This window comes from Equus asinus, chromosome 5 (assembly GCF_041296235.1).
Source record: "Equus asinus isolate D_3611 breed Donkey chromosome 5, EquAss-T2T_v2, whole genome shotgun sequence".
NCBI classification, from domain to species: Eukaryota; Metazoa; Chordata; class Mammalia; order Perissodactyla; family Equidae; genus Equus; species Equus asinus.
The window spans coordinates 12,301,513-12,318,771 of record NC_091794.1 but is presented as its reverse complement, the minus strand read 5'-3'; the positions used below and the strand labels follow the sequence as shown (position 1 = coordinate 12,318,771).

General features: G+C 42.2%; 1 protein-coding gene across 3 annotated transcripts; it reads left to right on the top strand.

The window, feature by feature from the left end:
• Positions 1-1,603: 1,603 nt before the first annotated feature.
• On the top strand, positions 1,604-12,084 carry DPPA4 (developmental pluripotency associated 4). 3 transcript variants are annotated; one of them, XM_044771632.2, is made up of 7 exons: positions 1,604-1,712; positions 3,566-3,725; positions 4,779-4,939; positions 5,027-5,077; positions 5,315-5,621; positions 6,924-7,119; positions 11,865-12,084. In XM_044771632.2, the coding sequence occupies exons 1-7, from the start codon at positions 1,689-1,691 to the stop codon at positions 11,938-11,940; spliced, it is 975 nt and encodes a 324-aa protein (XP_044627567.1). In that variant the 5' UTR covers positions 1,604-1,688; the 3' UTR covers positions 11,941-12,084. The 3 variants fall into 3 exon arrangements, with proteins under 3 accessions (XP_044627567.1, XP_070364865.1, XP_070364864.1); XM_070508764.1 differs by having other exon boundaries at positions 11,793-11,952; XM_070508763.1 differs by lacking the exon at positions 11,865-12,084 and adding an exon at positions 9,795-10,920.
• Positions 12,085-17,259: the final 5,175 nt, after the last annotated feature.

The following is a 17,259-nucleotide window of genomic DNA, read 5'->3' as shown; positions in this document are numbered from 1 at the left end:
AATTTCAAGTTATTCCTATTTTACATTTGAGAAACTGAAGTAAAAATACATGGTACTTTGCCCAAGTTTGCTTATGAATTACCACAACACCAACAAGCCTGTTAAAAAGATATTTGGCTTTTTGCTTCATTCAAGAACTCAGTAGTGTTATTTACAATTATGCTCAAATATTTCAAATTGTACTAATCTTCTTTATACACGGGACATCAGCTAATCCGTTTTCTTTTTGAATGGTTGCTGCATTTCTTTTAGAATTGTGTTCCCCCAAATGGTGGTGGCTCAAAGAATTCCTAAATCAAATTCCAACACACACTCTACCTATTTACACACAAGTTACAGATCGTACCTTCCCTGGGATTAGATATCTCAAAATTGGGGTTTGTAAATTCAGAACTCAGCAGTGCTACCTCCCGTTACACTGGGAAAAGAAGGATGATTCAATCGAGCTCTTTATTTAAAACTTCACTAGCAAGTCTTTACTGGTTGCTGTCTGTGAGTCGGAGTAATCACCCATCAGACAAAGCCCCGTCTGACTTCCCAGATGATCGGGATTCTAAATACTTGCTTTCCTCCTTGGTGCTTTGGGACCCGCCCAGTCCACTTGTACACTTCCTTCTCGACTCCTGGGTGGGTCTCATCTACTTACTTCCTTTGTTCTTATATTTCCATCCTGTGAGCAAATTATCACCTGCACTCTGGGCGAGGATTATCTCTTCTTCAGCATTTTAGGGTAAGCAATGAGATGTACAGAAAAACAACACAGACTTTGTAATGTGACAGCTGAAGGTTTGGATCCCACCACGATCACTGTTCTTCACCGGGGAAATTCCTTCCCTTCACATCTCCAGTCCTGCCAGCTTGACAGGGAGGAACGATGTGAGAAGGAGGGACTGTTGCAAGGATTTCTGAGAGAATCTTGACCTTGTTTGGGAGTCAGTAGGTTAGGGCTTGGGGGACAGATTCAGGCCCACTTTGACTTGATTGCTGGTTCTCTCACTTACTGTGCTATTGAGCAAGTTACCAGTACAATTTCATACATAATTTTGTCATCTATAAAATGGAGAACAATAAAGTAATGACTGTGAACTTTTAAACCTAGAATTCGGTACATTACAAATATCAACAGACTTTAAAAATGACTATAATTCTTTGTTGGCAGATGGGAAGGTGCTAGCTAATTTTTAGTACAGATGGAACGCTGGAGTTTTAATTGGTCGAGTAACTTGCTTAAGAAATGGAATGTATATGGTACATGAAAAGAGTTTGGCTTTCTTAAAGCCATCAGTCTGGCCCAGAATCCTATTGTTTCCACGAGTTCCATCATTAAATTCTTTCACACATCCTATTCACAAGTCTCTGGAAACTTTTATTTTTCTCTTGGAATTTTTCTGAAGGAGTTTTCAACTTCCCAATGTCTCCTGAACCACCCTTTAGGTGATTATGTTAAAAAACTCACAGAAAAGGCCAGTAATGGTATTATTAATTCGTACAGTAACCACCTCGTGAATAAGAAAGTACACAAATTAGCATTCACAAATTGTGGGGGAGGGAACAGAGGGGAGGTGCAAGAGAAGAGCGCCTCTGGGTGGCAGGAAGTGGGAGGAGACTTCTGAAAGAGCAATCTTGGGCCAGGGGCCAGCTCGGAAGTAAGAACTTTCTTTTCATCAATCTGGATTCTTGTTCTGAGTATGGAGAAGACGAAAGGCAAGGAGGTAAGTACAATTTTAGTGCATTTGTTTTCTGTCTGTCTTTGTGAATCTCCTCGTGTTCCTTCTCCCCCTGAGCACACTTGATCCTCCTTTTAAGGAGAAAACAATGTGCCTTCAACTTCCTCCTCTTTAAAAAGAAAACAGTGAAGTCCCTGATATGATTATAGCCTGTTATATTGGAGCGAGGAAATAATAAGAAATGGGGTTCCCTGTTTGGGTTTTCAAGAGATGGTTTATCCTGTCAGAAAGAAGAATCCAGTATCAGGAGTGGAGGGAAATGGTAACAGGAGAAAGGAGGAGGTGAGGGGATGACTTTAGGAAGAGGTGATGAGCTGAATCTGGGAAAGAACGAGATCCTTTAACTCCCCCTCAACAGACACAGATCCTAAAGCAAAGGTGCTGGGTCTGAACCCGTCTTCTTATCCCAGGATCATTAGGGCCAAGAGATAATCAGAAGCCAGACATATTGACAAGCACTGCAGACAGAAAGTGGAGGTGGAGAGGCTTGGATGCTTGTTCCAGAAGAGCTGAACTATCGTGCCCAGGGAAACTGAGCACTCTCAGGGGCTCTTTCCTAGAACTGGGTCATTTTTGCACACTCAATTTTAAGATTTTTGTGAGGCCCAAAAGTAAGTACTTTGTGTAGGCTATGCAAATGTAAAATTTGAATACGAATGTCAAACTGCAATAGAGATGTAAAAATGCCATACGAATGTTAATTTGTCCAGTACTCCTACCTCGGGGATGATAGAAAGGATTTAGATTTGGGAGCAAGTTGACCCGGATTTAATTCCTATCTAACATGCCTATCTGTGCGCCCTTGGTGATGTAAGGCCTCAGCTTCTGCGCCTGAAAAGCAAAGAAATAAACTGTCACCAGACTGCTGTGAGGATTAAAGGAACGAAAATAAGGAGCGTGTCAAACAATGCCTGGTATAAGAGAGAGACTCAACAAACGTTGGATTCTCTGTACAACTTTATCTCCACTGTTCTCTTGCTTCTTTTGATTCAATTAACCAATATTTATTGAGTGCCTAGGATGAAAGGGAAAAAAATTCTGCCCTTCTGGAGTTTACAGTCAAATGGAGTTAACAGGCATTTACTGAATTACCAAGCCAATGTAGAATTGCAACTGACCAGTAGTGGGAAGGAGGCAAAGTGTAGATCTGCCTTGGTCCGTAAAGACTAGAAAGGGTTTGCAGATGAACGCTTGAAGGGAGATTCCGAAGGAGGAGTAAGGCTTAAGAATGTAAATGGAAGTGGGGTGGGGTGGGGTGGAGCTGAGTGATATCCCTTTGGGCCAAAATAATTACGTCGGATAGGAAAGAAATTCTGTGACTGGAGCTTGGGGCAGTAGAGAGTAGTGTGAGAAGAGGCTGGGGTTATATGAAAGACATTTGTTTATCTTCATATCTTCATGCTAAGAACAATAAACCTTCGAATGGACGTAAAGGTCTGGTAGCATCCTTCCCACAATAGTATAGGAAACAATGTGGAAGAGGTCAAGAGTGAAGGAATGGGGAGAAAATCTTCCAGGTGAGAGATGATGGATATCATGGGTGGTACATGTAAGCACATCCCCCAAAGCAGAGCCTATTTTCTTCCACTTGTTTTGTTTGTATCCATATTTTCTGTCTTTTCTTGTACTTTTCAAATTGGTCTTCTCCCATTTCCCCATCATTGTTTCCTATCTTATAAATGAAGCTGGGCAGTAATGTGACACCCAGAGGAGAATCCACACTGCCAGCAGAGTTCAATGACTGTTTTGGTGCCTTGGATGTGAGTTATCTTAAGGCTGGTAGTGTTTGTGGTAGGTAGGACACCAGAGGAATGACTGACTGGTTCCTCTATCCCCAGCGGAACTCCACAAAGAAGTCGGGGGAAAAATATGTGACTGGCAAATCGAAACCTCAGTCAGTAGAACCCGAAGAGGAACAGGAGGCTTCTGGTGAAACAAAAACACAAAAAGCCTCAGCGAAGGGGACCAAACGAAAAAGGTCTGTGAAGGATGACAAAGGTAAGAGGTCTGCAAGCCCTCGAGTCTGATTTCCTCAGATCTAAGAGGCCTGAGGAATTTTCCTGAAGGAATAGAAAAAGTAGGAAAGAAATTTCCATCCTCTCTTCTGCAAATCCTACAGAATTTTCTTCAAAGAAAAGGAATTTCTTTGAGGCCTAGCTTAAATCTCACTTCCCTGAGCCTTCTCTTGGTCACCTCTGTCAAAGCTGATTTCTTCCTGTCTCCAAACCCCCACGAAATATTTGGTGCTGATCATCATCTTGCCCTCACTCACTGCTTGGAGTTAAGGATCTCTAAGTGCAGCGATTTGGGGACAGACTGATGGAAGTTTGAAATCCCATCCTTGAAACTCCACTTCTGGTTCTAAAATGTGAGGATAATACCTACCAAGCCGAGTCAGAGGTCAGGGGGAGGGTCCCTTATAATCTACATGGAATAATTATGTAAAACACCTTCACTACACCTAACTAGTAATGAGGACTCAGTATACCCTAGCGACTACCAGTGTCGTCCTAGTTGTGCCTGCTCTGGAGGTGTGTTCTGGAAATCTTCCCTGAATGCTGAGAGTGTGCATGAGGTACTGCAGGAAACTTGTGTGCAATGAGACTGGAGTGCTGCCCTGACTCGGGTGGACTGGCAGAATTATGGATATTAGTGGGGTGTGTGTGGCATTGTCAGGTGGCTTATTTTGTTCTATGGTGAGAAGACAAGGCACCACTGAGCACTGATGATCTCGGGTCTACAACTTCTCTGATTTCCCTGGACTGGAAGTACAATCTCTAGTGCACCTCCTCGGAGTCTGTGGGTTACAGAGCTCACCAAGGAGCAAGCGTGTGTGAGTAGTGGGGAGTTTCAGGAAGTAAAAACTGTGTGATTCAGAAATATGAAGTCGTGGTGTGAGGTTCTGTCCTTTGGAGGTTTTGTGGTCTGTGGCAAGTCCTTGAACTGCGCATTCGGGGTTGGACTATGACAACGAAAAGTGACTGTACTCTTGACATAATAAAAGGCTCCACAAAAGTTAATTATTACTAATTTTATCCCATCCTCCTTCAGCTCGCTGTTTGCAAAAGATGGAACCAGGCAAAGAGAAAGTAAGAATTCGGAAGAAGATAGCAATTCCTCCATTACCCTCTGAACTGCCACCGATCAACCTGGTTCATCGAGACGTTGTGAGGGCCTGGTGCCACCAACTGAAACTGAGCACCAAAGGCCAGGTGAGGGCCAGGGTGGGAGACGGATGCTGCTGGGAGGAAAGGTAGGGGCCTTACTTTCATTACTAACTCATTTTTCTCTTTTCTTAGAAATTAGATGTATATAGGCGACTCTGCGAATATGCTTATCCTAATCAACAGGTGAGCAATTTGTAGGAAATTTGGCAGAATGGAGGGTTTAGTTCTCATCCTAATTACCTATTTTAGCATCAAACAGTAAGTAGAGGAATTGTGTTAGCCCCTCCTTCCTTCTCCACCCCTCCTTCTAAGGAGGAACCACATCCCCCTGTCATCACTTTTCACCAACTCTGAGCAAAGAGTAACAAAAATGAGGCTGCACTTCTGAGAGTACTTTGATCTTTCAAATCTCATTTGTAGGACATTCCTGTCACAGCAAAGGAGGCCAAGATCCTGCCGGGATCCCAGAGAAAACTGATGATGGACAAGGGGAAATTGTTTCCGGAAAGTTGTGATAAAAAGATGTCCTCTGCCGGGACTGATCCTCCTAAAGTGGCTGCTCCCCCTAAGGAGGGGCCGGCCACCCTCAAAGGGTCTACTGCTCTCCTTGAGGGAGTTGAGAGTGTTGTGACAACTTCCTCCCCAGATGCTGTGTTTGCCTCCTGGAGCAGAATTGCAGCCAGGGCTGGGAAGGTGGAGGCAGTGGAATCGAGACAAGAGGCCCATGGTAAGCCCAAGATTAAGAGTTGGTTCTGGTTCAGATGAGGAAGTTTAATTACTATTAACCACTGATCAATTTTCGAGTATATAAAAAACACTTGAAGGGCTGGTGACTCCTGGGCCCCACCCACAGTTTCTGATTCAGGTCTGAGGTAGGACCCGGGAATTTACATTTCTAACAATTTCCCTGGCACTGTTGATGCTAGTCTGCAGACCGCACTTGGAGAACCACTGCTCTAAACTGCTATCAGAAAGGGCTAGCATCCTGTTTGGCTTCATCTCTCCCCTTCTTTACGGCAGTAAAAGTAAGGGCAGGCTCTAAAACCAACAGCCACAGCTTAAGCCCTGGGTCGTCTAGCATCTGTTAAGTGAGTGACATTAACAAGTTGTTTAATCTAACTCCCAGTTTCCTCATGGTAAAATAGGTTAATAATACCTACCTCCTAATGTTGTTGTAAGAATTGCGGGAGATACAATTAAGGAAGACCATAAACTGGTTAACACAGTGCAATACCTGTTGAGAGCTGAGACCCCTGAACCATTTCATGAAGTCCTTCCCAGACCACTTGGTTTAATCTTTCCACTGAAAGAAACCAGAATATGTCACCTCAAAACAGCCCTCTTCAACATAAAAATTATTTTGAGCTCAAGGCAATTAAAAAGCAGCAAACCCATAAAAACCTCCCCCTTTCCTGCCTAAAAGCAGGTTGTAAATACTCCTTTTGCTGGAGACAGACTCTGTTAACAGAGACATGGCACCATACGAGCCTATAAACAAAACTCACTCCATTAGTTCCCTCCCACATATTTCCCTTCCCACTGTTGGTCACCCTTGGGGGCCCAACACTGATTTCCTTTGCCTGTCCTTTCTCTACAAATTCGTTGTTCTTTGTCGAAGACATGTGAGCTGGAATTCTAAGCCGCCATTTTGAGTCAGTTTCTGTTGGCCGCGATACGTGCTAAACGTGTTAATAAACTGTTTTTCTCTTGTTAATGTTTTTGTTAAAGAGTCCTAGCTGAAAACCTAAGATGGGCGGAGGTAAAGTTCTGTTTCTCCTACACTATCGTCTACGCTCTGGAGCTACACCACTTCCAACTATATTTTTTGTTTCTTTTTTAGGTTTTTAATAGGAACTGTTTTGCATTATTTTCTAAAGGAGAACAGGATAGAGTAGGTTAAGTTAGGATTCCAGGGTTCATATCTTAGAGCTGGCACTTAAGAAAGCGAGCAGAGTCAAAGGCCGTGATGCACTCTCGAACGTTAGAATTTGGCCATGCTGTGTTCATACACGCCTCTTTCCTTCCCCAGGTGTCAAGTGGTGTGTGGTCCATGGGAAAAGTCTCCCTGCGGACACAGAGGGCTGGGTTCGCCTGCAGTTCCACGCTGGACAAGCCTGGGTTCCTGAGAAGCAGGGGAGAGTGTGTGCGCTCTTCTTGCTGCCTGCCAGCAGTTTCCCCCCCTTGTACCTGGAGGACAATATGTTGTGCCCCAGATGCGTTCATAGGTAATTGCCTGGTGCTTTTCTACAAATTAAATGTGGGCACCTGGTTTTTAGTTGGGGGAGAGAGGAGACACATGTTAATCTAGTAAGCCCTGTATTTGAAGCACAAGTTGTCAGTAAAGAGTTTTCAAGAAAATTAGTACTCAGGTAAGTGTATTCCTAGGAAAAAAGAGCATTTATGTGTCAGGGCCTAATGGTTCTACCTGGAGACCCATAATTCTGGAGAAATAAACATTGTATAATAACTATATTCCTGGTAGATGCACTACACAGAAATAATGACTACCAAAACCTTCCTTTAAGTAGCCTACAGTCAGTGGGGGTGACTGGTATGTAAACCGCTGCAATACCGTGTGATGGCTGGAATCACAGAGGTTTCTTAAAGAAAGAATGGACTGGTTAGCGACCAGCACCAAGGCTGTGAAAGAACTTAGGACAACGTAGAAATTGCAAGTGGCTCAGTGTGACAGAATATGGCAGTATGTGGTGGGAAATAAGCCTCAGCCTTCTCCCTTATAAAATGGGCATAATAATGCCTATCTGAAGAAATTGTGAAAATTAACTGAGTTAGTGCCTGTAAAGTTCTTAGTACTGTGTCTGCCATTAGCAAGCATTCAAAAAAAATGGTGGGGGGCTGGCCCCATGGCTGAGTGGTTAAAGTTCTGCACACTCCACTTTGGCGGCCTGGGTTCACAGGTTCGGATCCGGGTACGGACCTACTCTGCTCATCAGCCATGCTGTGGAGGCATCCCACATAAACATAGAGGAAGATTAGCAGAGATGTTAGCTCAGGGCTCGTCTTCCTCAAACACACACACAAAAAATTGTGGGTATTAATTATTCCATCAAGAGAAATTTGAGCAAAGTCATGAAGATGGAAACCTACATAATGTATGCAAAAAACAATTTTGGCTCAAATCGAGCGTTATAGATGTTAAGTAATATCATTAGTTTGGGGTCAAATTATAGTAGACTTTAAATGTTGGAAGTTTAGAGTTTACCCAGTAGCCAGTGTTGCGAAGAAGCAGCAGCGTTATTTGGCCCCAGGAGGAATAATCCTGGACCATAGTCGTGTTTCTACCGGCAGCCATTTCATTGACTTTACACGTGTCAATTAGCTTTTCTGGATCTCACTTTTTACACCTCTAACATGAAGATCCAATTGGGCCAGAAGGTGTGCAAAGGTCACCTACAGTATATTAAAGTTAAGAAGTCACTAAGAAGTTTATATGCCTGTAAAGGAACTTTTATTCCAAAAGGCCGTTGTACTTAGTTTTATAGAGAACACAGACAATTTCCAGGAGTCAAGGGAGGGACAAGGAGTCTGAAGTCAGGCAGCTCATCCCTGGGGGACCGGCTATTGAATGAAGGGTTTTAAGCAAGTAAATGGATTGAGGTTTGCACGGCCGGGGAGCCGCGTAAAATCTATTAGGATATAAAATATATTTGGAATATAAGATCTATTAGAAAATTCTTGTGGGAAAATTTAGTTTTTCATGTGTTTAAAGTACCTAGCACCTTCTGCAGGTGCTAGAAGAGAAATCTAGCTTCTAGATGATTATTTGGTGATTATTTAGATGTTGATAAGGATAATAGGAGTTGCATTGAGGCTGAGGAAAAAGCTTCAAGGAACGGCAATATTTTAGGATCATGTTAAAGGAGACAGAAAAGAAACAAAAAGCTGGAATGCGAAGTCCATGTGACTGTGAAGGGGAGAATTTGCAAGGGGAAATCGTCTTAGGTAAGGCCAAATGAAGCTGAAGAAAGTATAAAGAACACACTGGTTTGGATAATACAAGAGATTCAAAGTAGTAAGGCAGATAATTCGGTGTCAGTTGAATAAGGGGAGGAGGAAGGAGAGTCTGCGATTGGAAGTATTTTCTGACAGCACAAATGGCGGGGTGGAACAGTAGGACAATTAAAGGGAATTTGCATTTGTTCTGTGTCGCAGAGGGTGAGCCTAAGTGTGATTCTGGGCTTAGCTTGGGAGAGGGGCCTATGGAAAGGGAGGACAGAAAAGATGATTTCTGAATGGGGAGGCATGGTACAGCCAGACTTGGGTCCCAGGGGTCCATCTCCCCACCCTTCGGTTGTTCAGGAGCCGTCCTGGGCGTCATCCCGAGGTCTGTTGGCCTGCTGCGGGCCCACCTTTGGTGTCATGAGTACTGGACGCTAGAGGTCCAAGACAGCCGGCAGAGCTGACATGCGGGGGTTCCTCAGGCTAGACTCCCCCTCCACCAGCCAGGACTGGCAGCCCCCTGGGCCCTGGCACAGTTACCATCTCCTGCTGAAGGAAGTATGTGAGTGTTTTCTCCCCGTTTGGCTCTCCTGCCTCCCGCTGCCATTCTCTATTCCAAGCAAGCTGAATAGAACCGAGGTCACTTTGGAGAGCCCTTTAATGACTTACCTGGGCCACTGGTCAAGTGAAAAAAAGATCCATTCTGGGGCCTCACTTGTCCATGGGTTGCACAGGACAAGAACATATTACAGAGACATAACTTTGCTCATTGTCATTCCCTGATGACATGGCCACATGCTTCCCGCCCATAACCCTAAAGTTTAAGGGCTGTTTTATTGGTGTTCCAGCAGTGGGTTTCTCAGCTATTTTCAAGAATGTGATTTGATATTTCTTCTTGCTTCTCATCATTTTAAAAACAAATTTTTCCTTTGCTTTGTAGGAATAAGGTGTTAATGAAAAGCCTCCAATAAGATTACAATACCAAGAAAAAGGGTGCAGCTAGTAATGTTAGAAGGGTGATTACAGCCAGCTCCGCACTGCCCCTGACGGCTGAACCCTGGGCTGCTCCACACCCCCCATGCCTCCTGCTTCCAGGTGCACAGGCTGACAGGCCGCAGCTGTTATCCTCGGACCCCCGGCAATAATGCCTGCGGCTTCATGGGTTGGGATACAGAGGCTCTTGTATTTTAAAATAGAAAAGCATTTCACAAAGTTTACCCTTCCAAAATAAAAGTGATCTCAATAGCTCTTTTAAAGTGGGGTCCTGAGCTGAGCATTGGAGGGCTGGGGTCGGGGGGGTTCCATGCTGGATTTCTCCCCTCAGAAATCTGGCTCCTGCAGGGGCTGTTGACTTCTAAGTTTAATGACATCAAACTGTTGAATATTTTAAGCCAAAGGGAAAGCTTTTATTCTCTCCCCACTCCCCAAAACACATTCTTGCTGCACAAAACCTTTTTCGAAGTTTTCTTAATAACTTGAAACTTCTGTGGTGTGTCTCTGGGATAAAAACACAGAGCACTTTACCAGTATTATTTCCACTTGTAACTATTTTGTATATTTCTGCTGGTTATAAATGTTTAAGGTTACTTCCAAATCATAAGTAATGTAATATATTGAATTTTAAATGTGTATGTAAAATAATTGATCTATTGTATTTAGGAGACCATATTCATTGCCTGTTAAGTATTTTTAATGTTCTTAATTCAGTAGGATTAAGCCAAAAAGTAGGATTTTCTCCTGCATGATTTTTTAAGGCATTTTATTAAGGTATGGTTGACATACAAGAAGCTGTATGTATCTAATGTGTGCAACTTGATGAGTTTATTCATTTTTAACTTTTTGTGTACTTCCTAAATTTATAGTCTGTGAGTCTTGGAAAAGATCTGATGTTTTTCACCTGTCTTGTGTTTTCATGGCAGTTTCCAAAATTGTTTCGTTATTATGGATTTTTGTATTATGAGATTTTTTTTTCCCCTTCCAAAATGGACTGGACAGAGTAATGAAGTTGGAAAGTTTATAAACATCATGATGTAGACTGGTTTGGGCATGAATCCTCAATAAATGTTAAAAAAGAATAGAGGGGAAAGTTTGTTGATCAAGATATTTTCAGGGGCTGGCCCCGTGGCCAAGTGGTTAAGTCTGCATGCTCCGCTTCTGCGGCCCAGGGTTTCGCTAGTTCGGATCCTGGGCGCGGACATGGCACCAATTGTCAGGCCACGCTGAGGCAGCGTCCCACATGCCACAACTGGAAAGACCCACAACTAAGGGTATACAACTATATACCGGGGGTGCTTTGGGGAGAAAAAAGGAAAAATAAAATCTTAAAAAGAAAAGATATTTTCATGGTCTTGCAGCTACTCCTCATCAATTACTCATTAGTGGTCAGAATTTTTCAGTGTAATAAATAATACACATTTTATTCCTTATATCTTGTGTGTATTATAAATTTTAATTTTGTTTCCTTTTTTAACTTTATCCCTATTTTTATTGGATTGCTCAAGTTTCTGTTCTATTTCCTTCCTCTCTTCCTTTATTAATTTGAGAATTTTTCTTTGCTTTCTAATTCTGCTTACAGCTATCTCCCTGCTCCTAACACACTTAAGTAAACTTGAAATTCTCTATAGATGGTTTATTTACCCCCTCCTTCCTATCTCTGGCAAAATGAAATCTCTAAAGTTACACTTATTCCTCAACTCTCTAATCCTCACAAGGCTTCCTACAAATTCTATAAAGTTTTAACTCCCCGACTGTATCCCCCCACTACCATCTCCCATGCTCCTAGAATACTATTATGAGGAAGAGACACAAACAAGTTGGAGCTATGTACTCCGTGTGCCTCAGATGAGTTCTATGGCAAAGTGACCCTGCGGATGATGATCTGGGTGTTTGCCATGCAGATATGTCTGTGCCCACAAGTGCATGTGCGGTGTGTGTGCAGGTGTGAGGTGCAACAGGAATGGTGATGTGAGAAGTCTGGAGCTAGCCTTCCAAATTTCCATTGGCTCCAAAGGAACATGGGAAACTCCAAGAGTCAGCGCTGCGATAACAGTTCGAGTCAGAGGTCCTGCCCGGACGTTGCTGCCTGAGGCAAACTGATCTGCCTGAAGGAAGCCTGTGACCTTCCTGACAGGAAGCAGAAGTGAAGTGGCTACCTTCCCCATCTAAGGTCCCCAGCCCTAACGGAAGAGGTAAGGAGGAGAAAGGGGATGGGTCGATTTTCAAAATACTAACTCACTGAATTGGAATTAATTTACCTGAAAGTGCCTCAAGTAAATTCTTACATTTGGCAAGATAGGGCTTATAGGCAAAAATTGAAATTTGGTTATGTCCACCTTAACCAAATATTCCAACTTGCCATCACCAGGAATGATACAAATGGAGATGTTTTCTGACCTGATACAATACGTCACTGATAATCTAGCCAAAAAGATTTACTATGAATCTACTCACAAGGAAGCCATCAGTCCTGATTATACCTGCTGTCTCAGCATAATCAAGTGGCTTAGCTTATTTTGGGTGGCATTGGTTAGGTGTACCCATATGTAAAAATCCACAGAGGTGTGTACTTAGGATGTGTTTACTTTACCAGATGTAAGTTATGTCATTTTTTAAGAGTCCTAGTTTGAATGATAAATTATAGTTTCTCAAGTTAAATGGATGTTTTTGGAAAAATTTGGTAAATTTGAATATAGAATGATATTAGATGATGGCTACAGCAATGTTAAATGTCTTGATTGTTATAACTGTATTGTGGTTATATAGGATTATATATGTGTGTGTTTATAACCTCCAACATTGTTTTTATGATTATTAGGGGTATTATAAAGGTATATATATATGCATACACAGAATATAGCAAAAGATTACTGCACTAACCATTAAAAATTGGTTAATGAGATACAGAACATACAGGTATTGTACCAACTTCTATGTTTGAAATTGTTAAAATAAAAACTTTTATTTTAAAATAAAATACTCCGGGGGCTGACCCCATGGCTGAGTGGTTAAGTTCGCGTGCTCCACTGCAGGTGGCCCAGTGTTTCATTGGTTTGAATCCTGGGCACGGACATGGCACTGCTCATCAAACCACGCTGAGGCGGCGTCCCACATACCATAGCTAGAAGGACCCACAACGAAGAATATACAACTATGTACTGGGGGGCTTTGGGGAGAAAAAGGAAAAATAAAATCTTTAAAAATAAAATAAAATAAAACAAAACACTCCGTTGCATATATGAAAAGATCCTTCTGATGTACAAGTCAGATCATGACACTCTGCTCTAAACCCTTCCTTGGATCCCATTTCATTCTGAGGAAAAGTCAGTGTCCTTGTAATGACCTCCAAGGCCTTACCTAAGTCTCCTACCCTGTGCCCCCTCACCTCTGACCCCATTCCCAGCACCCTGCCTTGGCTGTTCCTTTCTGGGACCTAACACGCTCCCAGTTTAGGGCCTCATCACTGGCTGGAATGCTCTTTCCCCAGACATCAATATGGTAAACTTCCGTACTTCCAAGTTCTTTCTGAAAATGTCACTTTGTCAAAAGGGCATACTCTGACCCCTATTTAAAGTCACAATCTTGGGGCCGGCCCCGTGGCCGAGTGGTTAAGTTCGCATGCTCCACTTCGGCAGCCCAGGGTTTTGCAGGTTCGAATCCTGGGCGCTTGGACATGGCACTGCTCATCAGGCCATGCTGAGGCGGCATCCCACATGCCACAACTAGAAGGACCCACAACTGAAAAAATATACAAGTATGTACCAGGGAAACTTCGGGGAGAAAAAGGAAAAATAAAATCTTTAAAGTCACAAGCTCTTCCTCCACCCCACCAGCACTATTTATCCCCCTCGCCCTGTTCTAGCTATTTTTCCACAACTTACTTCTGCTAACAGAATAAGTAAGTTATTATTTATCTTCCCCTAACAGTATAAAAGGATTTCTTTCAGTTTTGTGCATTAGGTATCACAGCCTCCTAGAACACAGCCTGACATAGTTGGTGCTCAATTAATGTTCAATGAATGATGAAAGGAAAGGTTTGGAGTGAGTTATAAGAGGAAATAGAGTGTAAGTAACTGAGGAATCAACATAAAATGAGTATCTGTGCCCTAACGTGTTACTGCATACTCACTGTCTAATTTTACTCAGTATTCTCTGGGAAAGTAATTTCTGGCTGTCAGTCCTCTTGGAAAGAAGAAAGTACTCTGCTGTGTATAGCACCTGGAATTCTGTTTTCTATTCCTTCATGAATGTCATACTTTAATTCCTTCTAAAATACTATTTTAGAAGATCTCTGGCAAATTCTTTTTAAATGCTTAGCAGGAATTATGGAATTTTTTTCCCCAATGCCCCACCTTCCTGTTTTGGAATGTGAAGTCCAAAGATGGTAAGAGCAGTAATCACCGAATATTTCAAGCACCATTACTTGAAGGATAAGGAAACTGCTGAAATTATAATATTTTTTGAAGAATAAGAAAGGAGAAAGAACTTCCAGGACTGGGGGGCACAGGAAGTTGGAGGTGACATCAGCTTACAAAAATGAAGTAAATGGGCCCAGAAGATACTTCATATTGGGAGGATTAGCTTGGGTCGATATCTTTTGTTCTTGCCCATAGAATACCTGGGCTGGAATAGTATGGAGAGGGTAAATCAGTGCAAAATGTGTTATTTTTCATGACTGAGTCCATCACCCAAGGAAGGATTTCCCTGAGAAGGAGGTTTGAGTTGACATCAGATTGAAGAGCAAATAAGAATTAAGTTAAAAACAAGGAGAAGAAAGGACATTCCAGTCAGTGGAAAGGGCCTATGAGGATCCTGAGGTGGGTAACAAAAAGACTGATGGGCCAGTGTGTTGGGAGCTCAGAGCCAAGGAACATGGATACCAAATGGGACCAGAGAGGAACGGAGGCCCAGACAAGGCAAGGCCTTTGTTTTGTCTTTATCTTAAAAAACAGGGAAACCATTAGGCGTTTAAGGGGCTGGGCTGAAATGACAGATTCACATTTTGAAAAGATTATTTGCCTCTAGCATAGAGAAAGGACCAGAAGGCAGAGGATTTGTATTAGAGGAGACCAGTTAGAGGTGTTTACTTCTAGCAAGAGATGTTGGCAGCTTGGATCCTGGACATCTGGAGGAGGTGAGCTTGACAGGACTCAGGAATGGACTGGATCCTGGGGATAGGATAATTCATAAAGCAAAGAAAAAGTGATTCTAAAACTGATGGCTATCAACAAATTACCACTTCCTTTGTTCGTGTTTTTGATTCTTTTTCTCCATCATCTCGTACATTAAAAGCCATCTGGGAAGCAAGATGAGTAACCAAAGGATTATCCACATATCTGAAGTAAATAACATGATATTTCCATTGATCTACTTTCCCAAAGGGTGGAAGCGGTGGGAATTGACTGGAAGGGAAACAGAGGGCCTTTTCTGTGGTGATGGAAATATTTTCTGTCTTGATTGAGGAGTTGGCTATCATTTTTCAAAACTTATCAAACTGTACACTTAAGATCTGTGCATTTCACTGTAAACTTTACCTCATTTAAAGGAAAAAAAATGTTTCACTTGGAGATCAAAGAGGAAATGATATCTGTCACATGACTCTACTGGGATTTCTGTTCAGAGACCTTGGAGCTAGAGATTGAGGAAGTTCTGCTTATTCTCAGGATGGATAACAGAGAGGAGGACCCCACCTCAACAGAGAGATTTATAACATGAGGAGAGTTGTAAAAGAGGTTCACGGAGACTGGAGGAGATTTCCTCAGTATTCCAGAACTCGTGCAACTCCAACACTAGGAAACAAAAGTCAGAACTTTATATAGTCTGCTTTTCCTTCAAAGTCCTGCTTAAATCTTACTTCTTTGATAACTTCTTGAGTATATTCCAACTCTTAAAACTACCTTTTTATCCAGACTGGATTAAAAATCACCACTTATTTCTTACTGTTGAAAATCCCAAGAGCCCAAGCTTTTGAGGCAGTCAGATATGAGTTCACATTCCATCCTTGAAGCTCAGTTTACTTGATTATTATTAAGAGGAAGATAACAACCCACCCTTGCAGGGCAGCTGGGTTCAAAAAATCACGTATGTAAAACAGTTATGGGGTTAGGCAAGTGATGGGTACTCAGCCAAGAGTACTTGCTGTAATTCCTGTTGTTTGTCTGTTTCTGTTTCCTGCACTGAGATGAGCTGTAATTACCAGCCACTTAGCCATTTCAATAGCTGTGTGGCTTTGGGAATTTATTTAATCTCTCTAGCCTTAGTCAGGTTTATTGAAGTATAATTTACATATAGTAAAATTCATCTATTTTAACTCATAGTCCTATGAGTTTTGACAAATACATGCAGTCACTACCATCACAAGATGTAGAACTTCCATCACTCCAGAAAATTCTTGCCTCTTTGTAGTCACCTCTTACCCCCTCCCACAGCTTGTGGCAACCAATGATCTACTTTCTCTTCCTCTAGTTTTGTCTTTTCCAGGATGTCTTATAAGTGGAATAAGTCTGGGTTCTTTAATTTAGTGCGACACATTTGAGACTGACTCTTTTTTGCAGGTATCATTAGTTTGTTCCTTTTTAGTGATGAATAGTAGCATTCCATGGTGTGGATGTACCACAGTTTGTTTATCCATTCACCAGTTGAAGGATATTTGGTTATTTCTAGGTTTCAGCAATTACAAATAAGGCTGCTCTAAAACTTTGTATACAGTTTTTTGTGTGAACATTCAAGTTTCACTTATTTGGGGTAAATACCCAAGCACGAAGACTGCTGAGTGATATATATATATATATATATATATATATATATATATATATATATATAATTATTATTTCTTTTTGTTGTTGTTGAGGAAGATTAGCCCTGAGGTAACATCTGCTGCCAATATTCCTCTTTTTTGTTGAGGAAGACTGGCCCTGAGCTAATATCCGTGCCCATCCTCCTCTATATGTGGGATGGCTGCCACAGCGTGGCTTGAGAAGCAGTGTGTAGGTCTGCACAGGGGATCTGAACCAGGGAACCTGGGGCTGCCAAAGCAGAATGTGTGAATGTAACTGCTGTGCCACTAGGCCAGTCCCTATTATTTCTTTTCTTCTTCTTTTTTTTTTTTTTTGAGGAAGATTGGTCCTGAGCTAACATCTGTGCCAATCTTCCTCTATTTTGGACATGGGATACCACCACAGTGTGGCTTGACAAGCAGTGTGTAGATCTGTACCCAGGATCTGAACCCGCAAACCCCAAGCCACCAAAGTGGAGCATGTGAACTTAACCACTGTGCAACTAGGCTGGCCCCGGCTGAGTCATATATTAAGGGTATGTTTAGCTTATAAGAAACTGCCAAACTGTTTTCCAAAATGGCTGTGCCATATCATATTCTTACCTGAAATGTATGATATCCAGTTGCTTTATAT